This window comes from Carcharhinus amblyrhynchos, chromosome 7 (assembly GCF_965287045.1).
Source record: "Carcharhinus amblyrhynchos chromosome 7, sCarAmb.v2.hapA, whole genome shotgun sequence".
NCBI lineage: Eukaryota > Metazoa > Chordata > Chondrichthyes > Carcharhiniformes > Carcharhinidae > Carcharhinus > Carcharhinus amblyrhynchos.
In genome coordinates, this window is record NC_137330.1 from 101,197,879 (window position 1) to 101,215,581 (window position 17,703).

General features: G+C 42.5%; 1 protein-coding gene across 1 annotated transcript in view; it reads left to right on the forward strand.

The window, feature by feature from the left end:
* Positions 1 to 1,357: 1,357 nt before the first annotated feature.
* LOC145345157 (uncharacterized) overlaps positions 1,358 to 17,703 on the forward strand; it is a 214,415-nt gene continuing 198,069 nt past the window's right edge. Inside the window, exon 1 of the mRNA XM_080192832.1 lies at positions 1,358 to 1,648. Within this exon, the coding sequence (XP_080048958.1) occupies positions 1,374 to 1,648 (275 nt within the window). The 5' untranslated portion in view covers positions 1,358 to 1,373. The remainder of the gene's footprint in view (positions 1,649 to 17,703) is intronic.

Here is a 17,703-nt window from a genome sequence, read left to right on the forward strand (position 1 = left end):
GTGATGATTACTCTCCATTTGAAAATGGTGCCCATTTGTTCAGATGAAGATTGGCAAGGTCATAGTTACAGCAGAGGTATCCCACCCAGCATACCTTAATTCTTTTATTGGGGAAAACCTAACAACATTCCTGATACTATCATCCCCAGTTGCTCGGAAACTATTGCAGGATTTATGTGTCCACAATTCCATTTCATGATCGCTGTGTGTAAAAGTATCGATTCTAATTACCTTTCACTACTATATTTTGAACACGTTACCGAATTCTAGCCCCACCATTCACCTGACGAAGGGACAAACCTGAAAGCTAGTGAGTTTACTATCAAATAAATTGGTTGGACTTAAACATGGTGTTGTCAGACTTTTTACTGTGTTTACCCCAGTCCAACGCCGGCATATCCACATCATGACTCCAAAGGTGTACAGGTTAGGTGCATTGGTTGTGCTAAATTACCATTTAGTGTCCAAAAATGTGTAGGTAAATGGATTAGTAGGTAAATATGTGAGGTTACGGAGATAGGGCCTGGGTGGAATTGTTGTCAGTGCAGGCTTGATGGGCCGAATGGTCCCCTGCTGCACTGCAGGGATTTCAAGGATAATTATACCACTTCTTCGGTGGTTCCTCTTGAAGCTGAGTAGCCTGGAGTCTCCTCCAATCTTCCTTGTAACTCAGACTGCCAGCAATCAACCAGTATTTGAGCTTTTCTCTGCAGTGGGCCCAACCCTGGAATGCCTCTCTCTGGTTTCTTGGTGACCAGCCAGCCCGGAGTACAGAGGGTGCAGTCTGAGCAGAACAGAACTGGATCGTGGCTCCCCCCACCCCTCGCCCCTGCTCGGCATTATTTACTAACACCCACTATTCACTGAGGCTCTTCCAGTTCCATCCACAGTCACTTCAACACTTTGCTGGATTATTCAGGAGTGGAGTAAACCTTTGCTCTATCCACTGATCTTGGTCATGTAACAGTTTGGACAATTGGTGGCGGTACTTCCCAAGTTAGAAAAGGGAGGCTGAGCCAAGGTAACCTGTTTGGAAAGAACAGTAACCGGGAAATTGGAAATCTGGCAGATTGATGTATTTTTTTTCTCTCTCCCTCTCCACATGTCGCAATGCCTGTTTAAACAGCACTCAATTGTTTGGCTTGGCAGTCAGATTGTGAAGAGGGACTGAAGTGAACTGGGTTCTCTTTTTTGTTTGCCCCTGTTTCTCTTACTTTGCTATATCAACTCGCCCCTAAGTTTGTGCGGTACACTCTGGAAGTGTATGCTTAACTGGGGTGCCTCCCCACCCTCCCCAAGTTACTGACCACCCAAAGCTGTGTCCACACTCACTGCCCCAAGAGGGGTGTGTGGGGGGGGGGGGGTGGTGGAATATGGAGAACTCGGGGGGCAGGACGCCGCCGCCAGAGGAGAAGCAGCAGAAAGGCTTCAAGAAGAAATTGCGCCGTGTCTTCCACCGCAGCAAGTCGAGCGGCGACCAGGAGGAGGAGGATACCCCGAGCGGCGGCAGCAGCAGCAGCAAGCAGCCGGGCAGCCCCGCTGTTACCGGCAGCTTCAGGAGAAGCTGGGGGAGCTGGCGACAGAAGAAGAAGCAGCAACATCACAGCGAGTCACTGACACCTCCACTGTCCCCGCCGAGAGACCGCATGTAATTCTATTCTTCTCATTTTGCTGGGGTTGCCGCCCACCCCAAAAAATACATTATTATTATTCTCCTTCCGGGTAAGGTGTAATTTTCTAACATATAGGGAGAGTCAGTCAGCTTAATGTCCAAGCAGGGAGGGTTGATGAAGATGACCTACAATAAACCTGGGTCTATAATAACTTATCCTCTGGTCCCCAGTCACTGGAGCATGTACTGGGATAGACAGGGCAGTCTAATAATGTGTTTGCAAAGTGGCTCCCAGAGGATTCTCTGCAGCAACAGAAACAGTCATTCACGTCCGATGCGAAATTACCCACTGCAGATAGATTGAGGGAATCTTAAACCATTCTGCTGGTCAAAGACCAAAAAAAAACAAACTGATGGGATTTAGAAAGCCGAGCAAACAGGAGGATAGCTAGCTAGCTAGAGCACACTTTCCCCAGCCACCTCTCCCACTTTCCAGCACCCCAACCCCTCCCTTCCCCCCCCCGACCCCCGCACCGATTTAGAGTATTGCAGAGAGAGGGTGCCAGTATATGCGTGTCAGTACAGTTACTACAGAACAGCAGATCCTCCTCCCCCCCCCCCCGCACCCCCTCCCCCCCAAAGACTGGACAGTGAGCTGTCAGGCTCTCATCTGCAATGACAGCTAGTATTGATCGATCGGGCAGATCAGCCACTATAGGCATCACTGATGAAACCAACACGGATGAACTTCCCCACACGCCGCTGTCAACGTGAGGCATGTTGCTATTTACAAAACAAGTCATTTTTCTTGGAAACGGGGGTGGGCGCTAGATGCTGTTTCCCCTAGTGATTTTGTCAACTATTTGTGTTCATCCATATGTTTTTCTGTGAGAGGATGGGAGGAGATGTTTTAACCTTACATTGTTGTGATCCGTCACATTAAAGGTGAAAAGACTTTATAGCACAGGGTCAGGATATATACAGGAGTCCGGGTCTACAAGCCTGGCTTCAAGAAGTCATGAAAATATAACCAAACCTTAGTTTGTGAAAGTGTAAAACTGAATCTAAGACGTCTCTGAAACTCCAGCTTGACAGAACTTTCAGAAACCATGGTTGGGGTGTTCAAACAGTGGTGTTGTATAAGATATGTGGTAATTGTTAGCTACGCAGATGATAAAGGGACAAGACTAAATGCCTGACTAAACTCTTTTATAATGGGTGCATTACACAGCAGTAGTATACATGGCCAAGAGTACAAATGATGTGGAGATGCCAGCGTTGGACTGGGCATAGTAAGAAGTCTTCTTACAAGACTCTCTACAAGGGTCTAAAGCCACTTTTATATTTGCACTAATGAACTGGCTCACAAATTTTGCATTACTAACTCCAACTCTGTTATTTTGGAGCCAGCAACTTGTTCCTGTCCTACAGACCTCAGCATCACATCCACCCGGACAACAGAGGAGGGTAGTGTGCTAAACATTGCAGTCAAGACAGCAAGGATTGGGTGGGGTAATACAGAAGAGTCACTGTTGAAGACATTGGTGACTTTGGTTAGGACTATTGCGCTGTTGTGTGACAGGCAACAACCAGATTGGTGGAAGTTATGGGAGAGATGGGCACCAAATGGGGAGGCAGTGCCTTCTTGAAAGACTTGAGAGAAGAAAGGGAGCTTGGAGCTGGGGCAATAGTTAGCGAAGACAACCATTTAGGAGGAGTTGATTGATTTTGAAATTGGGGAGAGAGTGTTTGTGGAGAAGCTAGATGGGTGTGAGTTTAGTGGTAATGGAGGAAGTATAGGAAGGTTGGAAAATAATGTATGGGGAGTCAGGATTTTGGGCTATTGTGGTGGCACTAGGGGAAGGTTTGGCTTTTGGGGTATGGGGAAAGGGAAGCAGCGTATACAGTTGCACAGATGGGTTATATCTTCATGATAAAATTCATGAGCTCCACACACTCAAGAATAAGTGTTACTGTAGTTGAGACCATCTAATCAGCTAACTCCACTGAATTCCTCTCTTTCTCTTCCCTATCAACATTAGTTGCCCCTTCCTCAGCTCGGGACTTGCATCTCTTTCAGCCACCTCCCCTCACACCATTTTCAAACTCATCTTATTCATGAAACACACCTCTCACTAAACTTTATTTTACTAAATTGTTGACCACCTGACTTGGCTCCCGTGCTGGCAGATAGTGCAAACGATTTCCTCTCCTCAGGCACCATACTCTTCCCTTTCACATATTCTTTTCCCAACCTCTCTATTGCCTCAAAAGTAAATTTCCCCTCTCTCCTTGCAAACTACCCATCTACCTCTAATTTCCCTCTCCTTTTGAGATTCTTTGAATGTGTTGTTGCCTTTCAGATCTGTGGCCAAATTCCTACGTTCTGTGTTGGGATCTCCATTCAGGTTTCCACCCCCACTACCGAAGTGAAATATCCCAAATCAAAACCACTGCACCTATGGTACTCTTATCACCCCTCATCCTTCTTGAGTTTGCAGAAACCTTTAATAAGGTCAACCCTGCCTGCCATCTCCAACACCTATCTTTGGATATCGAGCCTGATTGGAACTGTTTTCACCAGGTTCCACTCTTACCTACCCAATGATAGAGAATCTCCTACACTTGCTTCTCTTCCTATCCCTGCACCATTACCTCTGGAGTGTCTTTTATTCCTCATCGACTTCAAATACATATCATCCGTTCGTAAATGTATGTGGGTGACAGCCAGCTCTGTCTCGCAATCACCTGGCTTAACACCTGCATTACCTCTGTTCTTACCCTGCTTACCCAATATCCAGTTTTGGATGAAGCCCAATTTCTCGCACTTAATGATATTGCAAAGACTGAAGCCATTGTCTTGAGCTACCACAACAAACTCCAGTTTCTTGCCGCTTTGCCAAAACATTAGTGGATTAGATGGATTAGTCATGGCAAATGTGTGAAATTACAGAAGTAGGGCGAGAGGGACTGGATAAGATACTCTAACAGAGGGTCGGTGCAGATTCGATGGACTGAATGGCCTCTTCTGCACTGTAGTGATTCTATAATTCTATGATTATTAACTTTGTAACAGTTAACATCTGATTAGTAAGATAGTTTAAATTTTTCAGATTGCTAGACTACAGCTAATTTGCATATAAAGTTGCTGCATCTGCAAATCAAGTACATTTGAAATAGAGTATTTGACCCTGGAAGGCTGTGAAACGTAACTGGATGCAGAAAACTGATTGTGCCCCCAAGTGTGTGTATAAGGCAGTGTGGGAGAGTTGAGTCAGATTTGTGTGGGAAGTTCTGACTGGCAACAATGTTTTCAGAAACATAAGTGAGGAGAAAAATATGTAATTGTATTGGCCAGAGCTCGGGACTAGCACTGCTGCCAGAATCAGAACCTTCGGAGTTCAAGCACTACTCCAAGGACTTGAGCACATAATCTAAACTGACACTTCAGTGCAGTCCTGTGTGCGTGTTATACTGTCTTTCAGTTCAGATACTAAACCAAGGCCCTGTTTGTTCTGTCAGATGGAACAAAAAGATCCCTTGGCATTATTTGGAAAAGAACAGGGGGAGTTCCTCCCAGGGTTGGAGGGCACTCTAGTCTGTGGACGTACACTCCTGCCCCACTATCAGCTAAAAGGGTGAAAGGGCAGCCCGCTCCCCCTCCAGCTGGCAGACCCGCAGCCAGTTAATCTCCAGCTGGCTGTTAATTTATTTGAAGCAAGGCTTCAGAATCAGGACAGCCCATCTGAGAGATCTGCCAGTCAATCAGAGACTGGGAACTCCCCAGTACCGGCAGTGCCATCAGCAGTGGTGGCCACTGCAGATACTGCATCGATAGCGAGAGGTGGAGTATGGTGATGGATCCTGGCCCTTGGGTGAGTCTGGCATCTCACTGGGGCCAGGCTGGCAAGCCTTGCTGAGGGGGATGGGGTGGGAGGGGAACCTGGAAGGTGGGGGGAGGTTATATCATTGGGGAATGCTTTGATGATGAGGGGCCGCATTAAGAGAAGACTACTTCCTGCCAGCACGCCCAGCTTGGCCTGAGCCACTCTCGTCACCAGTTAAACCCTCATGGTGGTGCAATCAGGTCCTTATGAGATGTCAATTGCCTCGGAAGGCTGATGGATGGGCAGCCTCACTGTCATTAGTAAAATAGCAATGGAGGCAGGGGTAGGAGTGTAGGAGGTGAGCACATTGCTCACTGGATTTAATCTGTCGCCTATTTTCAAACCCCTTGGTGGGAGCAAGTTAAATATCGCCCTCAGTAACTTTGCTAGTATTCATATCACAATGAACACTTGAAACAGAAGATCCAGCATTTCTTTCATCATTGTTTGTCTGATCCTGCTACCGTGTAAATTGCTGCCTAATTTCCTGTATTCAACCAGTGACAACTTCAAATGAACTTAATTGGCAGTAAACAGTTTTGAGAAGTCTGGTGTCATGGAAAATGCAACTTTATAACTATATAAATGCAATTTTTATTTCCTGAAGCTTCTGGAAATACAACAGACACTGTATGTATTTAAGAACAAAGAAAAGTACATTATAGGAACAGGCCCTTTGGCCCTCCAAGCCTGTGCTGGTGCCCTAATTAAACGAAAAAAAGCCTTTGCCCTTACTTGGTCCTTATCCCTCCATTTCCTCCCTATTTAAGTACCCATCCAGATACCTCTTAAATGTTGATAATGTGCCTGCTTCACCACCTCCTCTGTCAGTGTGTTCCAGGCACCTACCACCCTCTGAGTGAAAAACTTCCCCCACACACCTCCCTTAAAACTTTCCCCCTCTCACCTTGAACCTGTGCCCCCTTGTAATTGACACTTCCACCCTTGGAAAAAGCCTCTGACTGTCCACTCTGTCTATGCCTGTCATAATTTTGTAGACCTTTATCAGGTCTCCCCTCAGCCTCTGTCTTTCCAGTGAAAACCATCCTAGTTTATTCAATCTCTCCTCATAGCCAAAACCCTTGAGATCAGGCAGCATCCTGGTGAACCTTCTTTGCACTCTCTCCAAAGCTTCCACATCCTTCCGGCTGTGTGGTGACCAGAACTGCTCGCAATACTCCACATATGGCCTAACCAAGGTTTTATATTGGTGCAACATGATTTCCCAATTCCTGTACTCAGTGCCCCAGCTGATGATGGCAAGTGTGCCATATGTCTTTTTAATCACCTTGGCTACCTGCATTTCCACTTTCAGGGAACTGTGGACCTGCGTGCCTGGATCCTTCTGTATTGTTATTCAGGGTTCAGCCATTTACAGTATAATTCACACCTACATTTGATCGTTCAAAATGCATCACCTCACATTTGTCTGGATTAAACTCCATCTACCATTCCTGTGCCCAAGTCCCCAATCCTGTTGTATCCTCTGACAATCCCTGACACAATCAGCAACTTGATCAATCTTTGTGTCATCCTCAAACCTGCTTATCAGACCACTCACGTTTTCTTCCAGATCATTTATATATAAACAACAGAGGTCCCAGCACTGACCCCTGCGGAACATCTCCAGTTATAGATCTCCATTCTGAAAAACACCCTTCCACCACTATTCAGTCTCCTTTAACCAAACCAGTCCTGTATCCATCTAGCTAACCATCCCCGACTCCCATGTGATTTTAGTTTTTGTACCCCTAATCCCGTGCATTTACCATGGCTAATCCACCTAATGTTTTGGACACTAAGGGACAATTTATCATGGCTAATCCATCTAATCTGCATGTCTTTGGACTGTGGGAGGAAACCGGAGGAATTCCACGCAGATACAGGAAGAATGTGCAAACTAGTGGCTTTTTTCAAATTAGATGTTAGTGATGGAACATTACTACGTAATGCATCTTTCTTGTTTATGCCTTAGTGATGCTGGGTAACAGGAGGATACTACCAATATATCCTGCAATTGGTTGATTGCTGGGCATTGGAGGAAATTTTAAGTATCTTTCTTTAAATCTGTCTCTGGTGCTGCCAGCCAAGCTGTTCTCTCAGCTGTATTCTACTGTCTTTGTGGTGACGTTTTCCGGGATTCCTCTCCTCTCCAGTCCGAGGTGTAAAATTCCCCTTTTCTTCTAGGCTTGTCAGCCACAGAACATAGAAAATCAATCCTCTCTTCCAGAATACTCTCAGACAACACTGGAGGATCAGCAACTCAATCCAATCTGAGGCAGAACACCCAATAAAGATGCAACCATCATTGGAACCTATCACATTTGTACAACTGTGCTTGTTTTATCAGCCTGTTTTATCATTCCCTGTAATGTGATGGCACCATCTCAGAAAATCTGCCTTGCTCTTTTCAGCTTTCTCAACCAAGTTAATCTTTTATCCCTATTTCTTGGCCATCAGCATTTGAACAAACATTTAAAAGATTTGACAAAAATAGATTGTCTGTGCTAAATAGAGAGAAGAATTTATTGTTCATGAGCTGAAAAGGAACATTAAGAACAGGATGAGGTAATTCAACCCTTCAGGCATGTTTCTCTCAGTCAATTAGATCACTGCTGATCTGCGCCACAATTTTTCAGCTTTGCTCCATATCCATTCATATTGAAGCACAGGGCTTATTTTTCATTTGTTCAGAGAATGTGGACACTAAGGCCAGTATTTACTGCCCATGTCCAATTGCTCTTGAGAAGATAAGCTGCCTTCTTGAACAGCTGCAGTCATTGTGGTGTAGGTACGCCCACAAGTTGATGATGTGGGATCCAGCAATGGCAATGTCATTGAATTTCAAGGAGAGGTGCTTAGACAATCTATTGTTGGTCATTGCCTGGCACTTGTTTGACATGAATGTTGCTAGCCATTTATCAGCCCAAGCCTGGATGTTGTCCAAACTCTGAAGGAATTCTGAAGAAATCATGCGCACTCAGAATCATAGAATAGTACAGTGCAGAAGAAGCCCTTTGGCCCATCAAGCCTGTACTGACGCATGAAATACCCTGACCTGCCCACCTACTTGCTAGCACTTGGCCCATAGCCTTGAATGTTATGAGTGTCAAGTACTCGAAATGTTTTCTGTTTCTCTCTTCAGATCTGCTGCATTTTTTCCAGGATTTTATCTTTTTATTTTAGATATCCAGTGTCCACAGCATTTTGTTTTTATCTGAAGTTGTGCAGGTCTTTCTGCAGGCAATCACAGACTGCTTCATTGTTTGAGGCATTACACATGTGACTGAACGCTGTGCCATCAACTGTGAACATTTCCACTTGTAATGAAGGATTGGCAATTGATGGAGTGGCTGAAAATTATTGGGCCTCAGACACTACTATGAAGAAACACCTACAGTGATGTTCTGGAGCTGAGATGATTGGCCTCCAAGATCCACAACTATCTTTCTTTGTTCTATATATGTTTCCAGTTACCCCCCACCCTCAACTTCTCATTGGCTTCAATTTTACAAAGGCTCCTTGCCGCCACACATGGTCAAATGCTGCTTTGATGTCAAAGGTAGTCATTCTCACCTCTGGAATCCTTTTGTCTATGTTTGAACAAAGGTTGCGATGAGGTCTGGAGTTGAGTGGTCCTGGCAGAACCCAAACTGAGCATGCATGATTCAGTTATTGCTGAGTATGTGTTGACAGTATGTCACTGTTAACAACATTTTCCATCACTTTGCTAACGATTGATTGCAGAACGATAGGGTAGTCATTGGCCAAATTGGATTTGTCCTGGTTTTTTGTGCTCAGGACAAACCTGAGCAATTTTCCACATTATCGGAGAGTGCCTGTGTTGTACTGGAGCAGAGTTCTGCAGAGAATCTAATTTAATTTTAGATTCAAGAAGCTTTTTTCCAGAAATGTGGGGGGTTAGGACTTTGATTATTACAAAATGTACCAGATGTATTGTTGGAATTTAAGCTATCTGATATGTTCAAAGTGGATGTTTGGATGAACACTTAAAAGTGAGTTTTTTGAGCACAAGCACTCAACTTGACCTAACTGCTTCAATTTAAAAGCTGGCAAGTTTCCTGTAAAAGTTTCTCATGAACAAATTGGTGCCATAAAAAATGAAGCTGATAATTATCTTTTCAAGTGGCAAAGTGCTGCAACTTGACATAGTGCCTTTTAACTTAAGATGTAGTGTTGTATGAATCTCATGTTGTAAGAGGTGGCATGCAGAGGGCAGACTTCAATACATATTGCTTTCTAGTACAAACCAGTAAAGGCCATTGGCTGTCTGCAAACAAATTCAGTTGAACAGACACAAAATAAAAATGGTGTGAGTGCCCTGACTGGGATAAGAAATCCCTGTTCTTCAAATTCTCAGAAATGCAATTGAAATGTAAGAAGTTGCATCTCCGTCTTCCCCTCCCTTTATAATAACCTAACACTCCTGGAGCTAACTAGGACATTTGCCAATCAGATAAATTATTGCACTAGGATTGGATCAAATCCTTAATGACAGCACTCCTGCTCACCACCACATACTCCCACAACTGAAGGAAGCCTTGGGCCGTCCTTGAAATAACCTCAGCCAAACTTTTATCGGGTCCATGCAATGTCAAACCAGTGTCTTAACTTTCTCAACATTGGAACATAGAAACAGGAGCAAATTGCTTGCCCCCTCAATCAGTTCAGCCATTCAATTCAATCATGGCTCATTTGAATCTTAATTCTATTTACCTGCCCTGATTCCTGTTACAATCATAAAAGGGGAGATTCTCCCAAAAGTACTGAATTGGTGAGAAAACTGGAGTAAATCATGATTGTTTTTCCAGTTCAACTTCACACTTGAATCTCCCCTCTCTGTGCAACGTAGAGGTCACAATCGTGAATCTCATTAAAAGCTGGGGGTGGCGAGGGGGGGTCACTAAAGCTTGTTTCTCTCAGTACTTCTGGTATATTATTCACATCTTGCTTTGTGAAGACTGAAGCAAAGTATAAATTTAACTCCTCAACCATTTCTTTATATCCCATTATGAATTCTCCTGTTTCTGACTGTAAGGGACCTACATTCGTTTTTGTCAATCTTTTTCTCTTTACATAATTATAGAAACTTTTACAGTCAGTTTTTATGTTCCCCGCCAGTTTACTTTCCTACTCTATTTTTCCTCTCTTAATCAATCCTTTGATCCTCCTTTGCTGAATTTTAAACTGCTCCCAATCCTCAGGCCTCTTGCTTTTTCTTGCCAATTTGTTTCTTCCTTGAATCTGATATTATCTCTAATTTCCCTTGTAAGCCATGGTTTGGTCACAATTTCCTTACCATTCTTGTGCCAAACAGGAATAAACAACTTCTGGAATTCACTTATTCATTCTTTGAATGCCTACCATTGCCTGTCCATTGTCGTTCCTTTCAGTAATGTTTCCTAGTCCATCATAGCCAGTTCATGCCTTATACCATCATAGTTACCTTTATTGAGCTCAGAACCCTGGTTTCAGAATCAGCTACATCATTATCCATTTTGATGAAGAATTATACCGTATTATCATCCCCAAAGACTCTCTCACAACTAGATTGCCAACTAATCCTTTCTCATTGCATTACACTTAGTCCAAGATGGCCTGCTCCCTTTTGGTTCCTCAACGTATTGCTCCAGAAAACCATTCTGTATGCACTCCTGAAATTACTCCTCTATTGTACAGTTACTAATTTGACTCTCCCAATCTATATGCAGACTAAAGTCGCCCATAATCACAGATGCTCCTTTAACACATGGATCTCTAATTTCCTGTCTAATGCTTTTCCCAATATTACTACTACAGTTTAGTGATCTGTATACCACCCCCATCTGTATACCATTCCTTATTATTTCTTAACTCGACCCATGCAGATTGCACATCATCTATGTTAAAAACTTTCCTCAATATTGTATCAATATCATCTTGGATCAACTTTGCAAGTCCACCACCTTTTCCTTTCTGTCTGTCCTTCCTAAACACTGATGAAGATGCATTTCTAGGAGAAATGTGAAATTGTCCATTTTGACAAGAAAAATGAAAACAAAACATATTATCTAAATAATGAGCAATTGCAGACTTCTGAGATGCAGAGGGATCTGGGTGTCCTGGTGCATGGTTTGCAAAAGGTTAGGATGCAGACACGGTGAGTAATTAGGAAAGCTAATAGACTGTTGTTGTATATTGTGAGGGGAATGCAAAAATACAGAGCTTCAGTTGCACAGGGCACTAATGAGACTACATGCGCAGTACTGAGTATAGTATTGGCCTCCTTATTTAAGGAAGGATATAAATGTGTTGGAAGTAGTTCAGTGAAAGTTTACGAGGCTAATACTTGGAATTGGTGGGTTGTCATATGAGGAAAGGTTGAGAAGGCTAGGATTGTATCCACTGGAGTTTAGTAGAGTAAGAGCTGACTTGATTGAAACCTTTAAAATCCTGAAGGGTCTTGAAAGGGTGGATGTTTCCTTTTGTGGGAGAACATAAGAACATAAGAAATAGGAGCAGGAGTAGGCCATCTGGCCCTTCGAGCCTGCCCCGCCATTCAATAAGATCATGGCTGATCTGTCGTGGCTCAGTTCCACATTCCTGCCCTCTCCCCATAACCCTTAATCCCCTCTCTTATCAAAAACCCATCAACCCGCGTCTTAAAAATATTTAGCGAGGTAGCCTCCACCACTTCAACGGGCAGAGAATTCCAGAGATTCACCACCCTTTGAGTGAAGAAATTCTTCCTCAACTCCGTTCTAAACCGCCCTCCCCCTTTATCTTGAGGCTGTGCCCCCTAGTCCTACTGTCCTTTCTGAAACTGGGTCATTGCTTAAAATAAGGGGTCACCATTTAAGGTAGAGATGAGGAAAATACTTTTCTCTGAGTGTTATGAGTCTTTAGAATCTCTGCCTTAAAAGAGGCAAAATCTTTGAATATATTTAAGGCAAAGGTAGATAGAAGCTTGATAAGCAAGGGAGTATAAGGCTATAAGGGAAAAGTAGGAATGTGGAGTTGCAAGTATAACAAGATCAATCATGATCCTATTGAGTGGTGGAGCAGGCCCATAGGGCTGAGAGGCCTACTTCTGCTCCTTATTTGTGTGTATCCTAATCTGTAGTTTAACATATAAGTTGGTACAAAGATAGTCCTTAATTAATAGCGCTTTTAGTCTTTGCTACAGTAAACATATTAAAACATTAAATTTGATATGTTCCTTCAGCTATAAACTAGCTTTTTGAATTTCTTTTTAAAATGTGTGGGTTGCGGCGAGGATCATAACATTCCGTATTTCTTAATACACTTACCTCACAAAAATCTACAAATCTCAGTCTTGACGTTTTCAATTCATCTCATCTCAAATTTACAGTATAGACACAATTTGTATGACAGTTGAAGGGGAAACAATCCGGTTTTTGAGTTAAGACTACTTTATGTGCTCACTACATTATTCTTTGAAAAGTTCAGAACAATTCTGCTCAACACTTCAATCCACTGTACATTTTTTTGAAGCTGCTGGTATACGTTAGATTGGAAAATCATGAGGATAGTGTCATTAATGTAAAAGGAACAGATGCCATTTTGGTACTTTGTGATTTGATGCCAAAGATCAGAATGGTAAGGTCATATTAGCTACAGATTTGAACTGGTTTGTGAATGTGGTGATTTCCTTGTAGTCACTTTTGTAACATCAATTGATTGCCCTGTGATTAGTTATCCTTCGAGAATCAGCATTAGGTCTCCAGTTTCACCACTGCTACGGTCAAAATGCCAACTGTATGCAGATGTATGAAATAAAGACAAATTTATTCAGCACTTTCACAATGTCTCAAATTGCTTCACAGTCAATTAAATACTTTTTAGTTGTAGTCACTGATGTAATGTTGGCAATGTTATCAAATGATGGAGCAGGCTTGAAGGACCGAATGGCTCACTCCTGTTCATAATAAGCACGTTTGTACATTATTCAGGGACGAATGAGATAAACTAGGGCAGGTGACCTTTGTCATCCAAAATTATCTTGTGAGTAGAGGGTAGAATCATGGCTAGAGTTCTGTTTATTTTGTTGATATTTAAAGCTTACTGTGACTGGGATTTGTGGAGTGAAATTACCACAACAGGAGTGCGTTAGAGGCTTGTAGTGAATCAGTAACCTGTTATACCCTGCACATTATTGTCAACTCAAGTAAAGACAAACTCGTTAAGTCTACTTAACATAACCACTTGCAAGGTTGAAATGAGTAATTATTCTGTTCTCTCAGTATCTAAACTGCATTCCTACCAGACATGCTGACTGCCTGCAGAAAAACCTGAACATTAAATCATCCTCCTGAAACATTAAAAAAACTCACTGTATATATGAATTAATTAGTAGACTTTCGTCACACCTGTCTAGTCCTGCTAAGAGTTTCATAGCTTTTGGGAGATCCCCCATCATTCTCCTGAACTCCAGCAAACACAATCATAATCAACTCACTCTCTCCATATATGTCTGTCCCGCCATCCTAGGAATCAGTCTTGTAAACCTTCTCTGCAGTCCCTCTATAGCAGATCATCCTTCCTCTGATAAAGAGACCAAAATGTCAAGTAATATTCCAGGTGTGACCTCACCAAGGCCCTTTTTAATTGCAACAAGATATCCCTGCTCTTTTCTATTGATTTTAATCTTGGCATTTTGTGTATTTACTTGTTACCCTACTGTGTCTTGGTGCTTTTTTTGAGGTGTAACATATTGTGATTGTATTGCATGGTAGATATTGAAAAAATATTGTAGTGAGAAGCAGCAATCAGGAGAGTCTTCAGAGTTGCTGATCAAGAAAGCACAGGTACAATTGTAAACTGTTCAGTCTTTGTCCTCTGGCCTCTTAAAAGTTATGGTGCACAGAGACACCTGAGGACTCCAGTGCTTCTCATTGTCAGCGAAGGCCTATGTTGTTTACTCATTTCACTTTGATGCTCAGGAGTCATTCGGTCTTTCAACCATATTGGATTACTGATAAAATAGAATCCAATTACACCTCTTCTATGAAATAATTACATTGAATAATATCATACACCCAGGCAGGAGAAAGTTTTTAAATTCTTCTACGGAATGGAAAAGATTGTGTATAGTTTATCAGGGTTGCAAGTTTGAATCTTTCCCCCAAATATGAGTTTACTGCTTTTGTGTTTATGTGGTGCAATGTGTTGAACACGTTAATGAAGGCTGAAGTAAGCAGTGAGAGCAGTGTTATTCTCTGCACAGTGGTATAAATAAACAATGGGATATTTTCCTGTCAAATTAACAATATTGCATGACGCTGTTAAAGTAAAATTTTTAATAGTCGTGGTGAAATCTCTTATAAGGTGCAGTCAAAGTAACACTGCATATTTAGACCATAAGAAATAGGAACAGGAGAAGGCCATTCAGCTTTCCAGGCCTGCTCCACCATTTCATAGAAATCATAGAAACCCTATGGTGCAGTAAGAGGCCATTGGGCTATCAACTCTGCACTGATCACAATCCCACCTAGGCCCTACCCCCATATCCCTACACATTTACCCATAAATGCCTCTAACTTATGTATCTTAGGACACTAAGGGGCAATTTTAGCATGACCAATCAACCTAACCCGCACATCTTTGGACTATGGGAGGAAACTGGAGCACTTGGAGGAAACCCACGCAGACATGGGGTGAATGTGCAAACTCCACACAGGCAGTGACCCAAGCTGGGAATCGAATCCAGGTCCCTGAAGCTGTGAAGCAGCAGTGCTAACCATTGTGCTGCCATGCCGCCCTTTGATTTAATAAGATCATGGCTGATTTACACTCACTAAGTCCACTTTCCAGGTTTCTGTCCGCAATCTTTTATTCCCCTACTGATTAACTAGCAATCTCAGCCTTGAAAATCTTCAAGGATTCACCCTCCACAGCTTCCAGAGGTAAAGAGTTCCAAGATTCACCGTTCTTTGAGACAAAAAATTCTTCCTCAAATCCATCTTAAATACGCACCCCATTAGATCATAGTTGTGCTTAATATGACTGAATATATGTATATCAGATGATATTTGCAACCAGATGCCAACCATATATGTTATATTCCATGTTTCTCACAAAAAGGCAAAAATCCTTTAATTAAAAAAGTCAAATCAGAAACTGGCCAAGAAAGCTTGCTTTTGTTAATGCAACATGCTTGAGTTATTGTCAACATTGCTCTCCATTTAATTGTCTTCATGTAACATTGCACTGAGTGCTGAACCAACCGTGACTGAGGAAATAATTTGATTCTAAAACATACAATGGACAGCATTCTCTGACATCATGAAATTGTTCAGTTATTACTAATCTTTCGTTAACTCTTCGAAGTGAAAGATCCCAGGTTGATTCTGAGTCTGATCTGAGGTTGGCATTCTGTGGAATGCTGGAGTTAGCCACTATCTCCAAACTCCAAAAGATCAGGAGTTGAGCTGGGGGAAAGGTGATGCTGTGGCCATCAGCCAGTTTTTTTTATTCATTCAAGTGATACGGGCATCACTGGCTAGCATTTATTGTCCATCCCTAAGTTCCCTTCAGAAGGTGGTGGTGGTGAGCTGCCTGCTTGAGCTGCAGTCCACATGGTGTAGGTACATCCACAGTGTTATTCGGGAAGATGTTCCAGTAACAGTGAAGGAACGGTGCCATGTTCAAGTCAAGATGGTGAGTGGCTTAGAGTGGAACTTCCAGGTGGTTGTGACCCCAGGTGTCTTCTGCCATTGTCCTTCCAGTGGTTTTCTCTGTAACCACATCCATAGGCTTGATTAATAGAAGGCACCAGTCAAAGGTACATATAATCAAACACTGAGTAATTCAACACAAGTGTTGAGATCTCTGTATTCCAACTTTGGCCTCTTGTGTATCCCTGATTTTCATCACTCCATCATTGGTTGCCATGCCCTCAGTTTGCTTGATCCAAAGCTCTGGAATTCACAGAATCATAGAAACCCTACAGAACAGAAAGAGGCCATTTGGCTCATTGAGTCTGCACCGACCACAATCCTACCCAGGCCCTACCCTCATATCTCTACATTCTACTTTAAAATCTCTCTATCTCTTGTCCTTTAGGACAACTATCTGTTCCCCTTGGAAATCTCACTCACAAGGAATGGAAATATTGAATGACAACATTTCTGTAAGAAACATGAACATTGTTTCTACTCATATTATAGATAGGCCAGTTAATTGCTGGGTTCATTATGTGTCAATCATTAGCCATTCTTGAAATTACTGATGATTTAAATATTCATTATATGTGTGTCAGAATCCAGACAGTCACTAGAGACAAACTTGCTCTATTCAGCTCATACATTCAGTCGTTAATTTAATCCATTTTAAAATCTAATTATGAAAATGGGTGTGAAGTTACTTGTGCTTCTTTCTGTTATGGGAATACCCCGTGTGGGTGGGTTGGGATGGAGAAATGGAGATAAGAGTGAGATTGCAGTGGAGCCTCATCTATCTATGTAAGAAAGTAGTGATATGCTTGCTGCTGCTGACTGAGGGAAGGCAGTGACACTAAGTGAACAGTTTAACTGGAAATGATCCCATTGCTGGGATCAATCCCCTTGCCATTTAGCCAGGGCATTTCTCTTCAATCATATTAATTTCCTCAATAACTAAGGAAGGGATCGCAATAAATGAGTACAGTGTGAAATGTGGAACCTATGGTTTGTGATTCATGCAGAACCTTGGGTCTGTGCAGAAACAGCCCATTTTTATAAAGCAATTTGAACATTTTTAAAATTCTGGATTAATTTCTGTGCACATGAGGGAGAAGATTATTAAATAAAAGCAAATTACTGTGGATGCTGGAATCTGAAAACAAAAAGAGAAAAGGCTGGAAAATCTCAGCGGGTCTGGCAGCACCTGTAAAGAGAGAAAAGAGTTGACATTTCAAGTCCAGATGAACCTTTGTCAGATTCAAAGGGCATAGAAAGTGGGAGATATTTAAACAGTGGAGTGAGGGAATGAAAGATGAGCCATCCTCACAAAAACAAGGGGAAAGACTGCTAATGGCAGTCCATAGAGAGAATAGAAGGTGTGAATGGCCAAAAGGCAGAGAAGCTGAAATCAGAGGGTAAAATGTGACAGATGAAGATGCGGGGGGAGATAGGTGGGAGAGAGGTAAAATTGAGAAAAGGGGGGAAAGGGGAAGCAAAAGGGAGATAAAATAGGGGGAAAGAG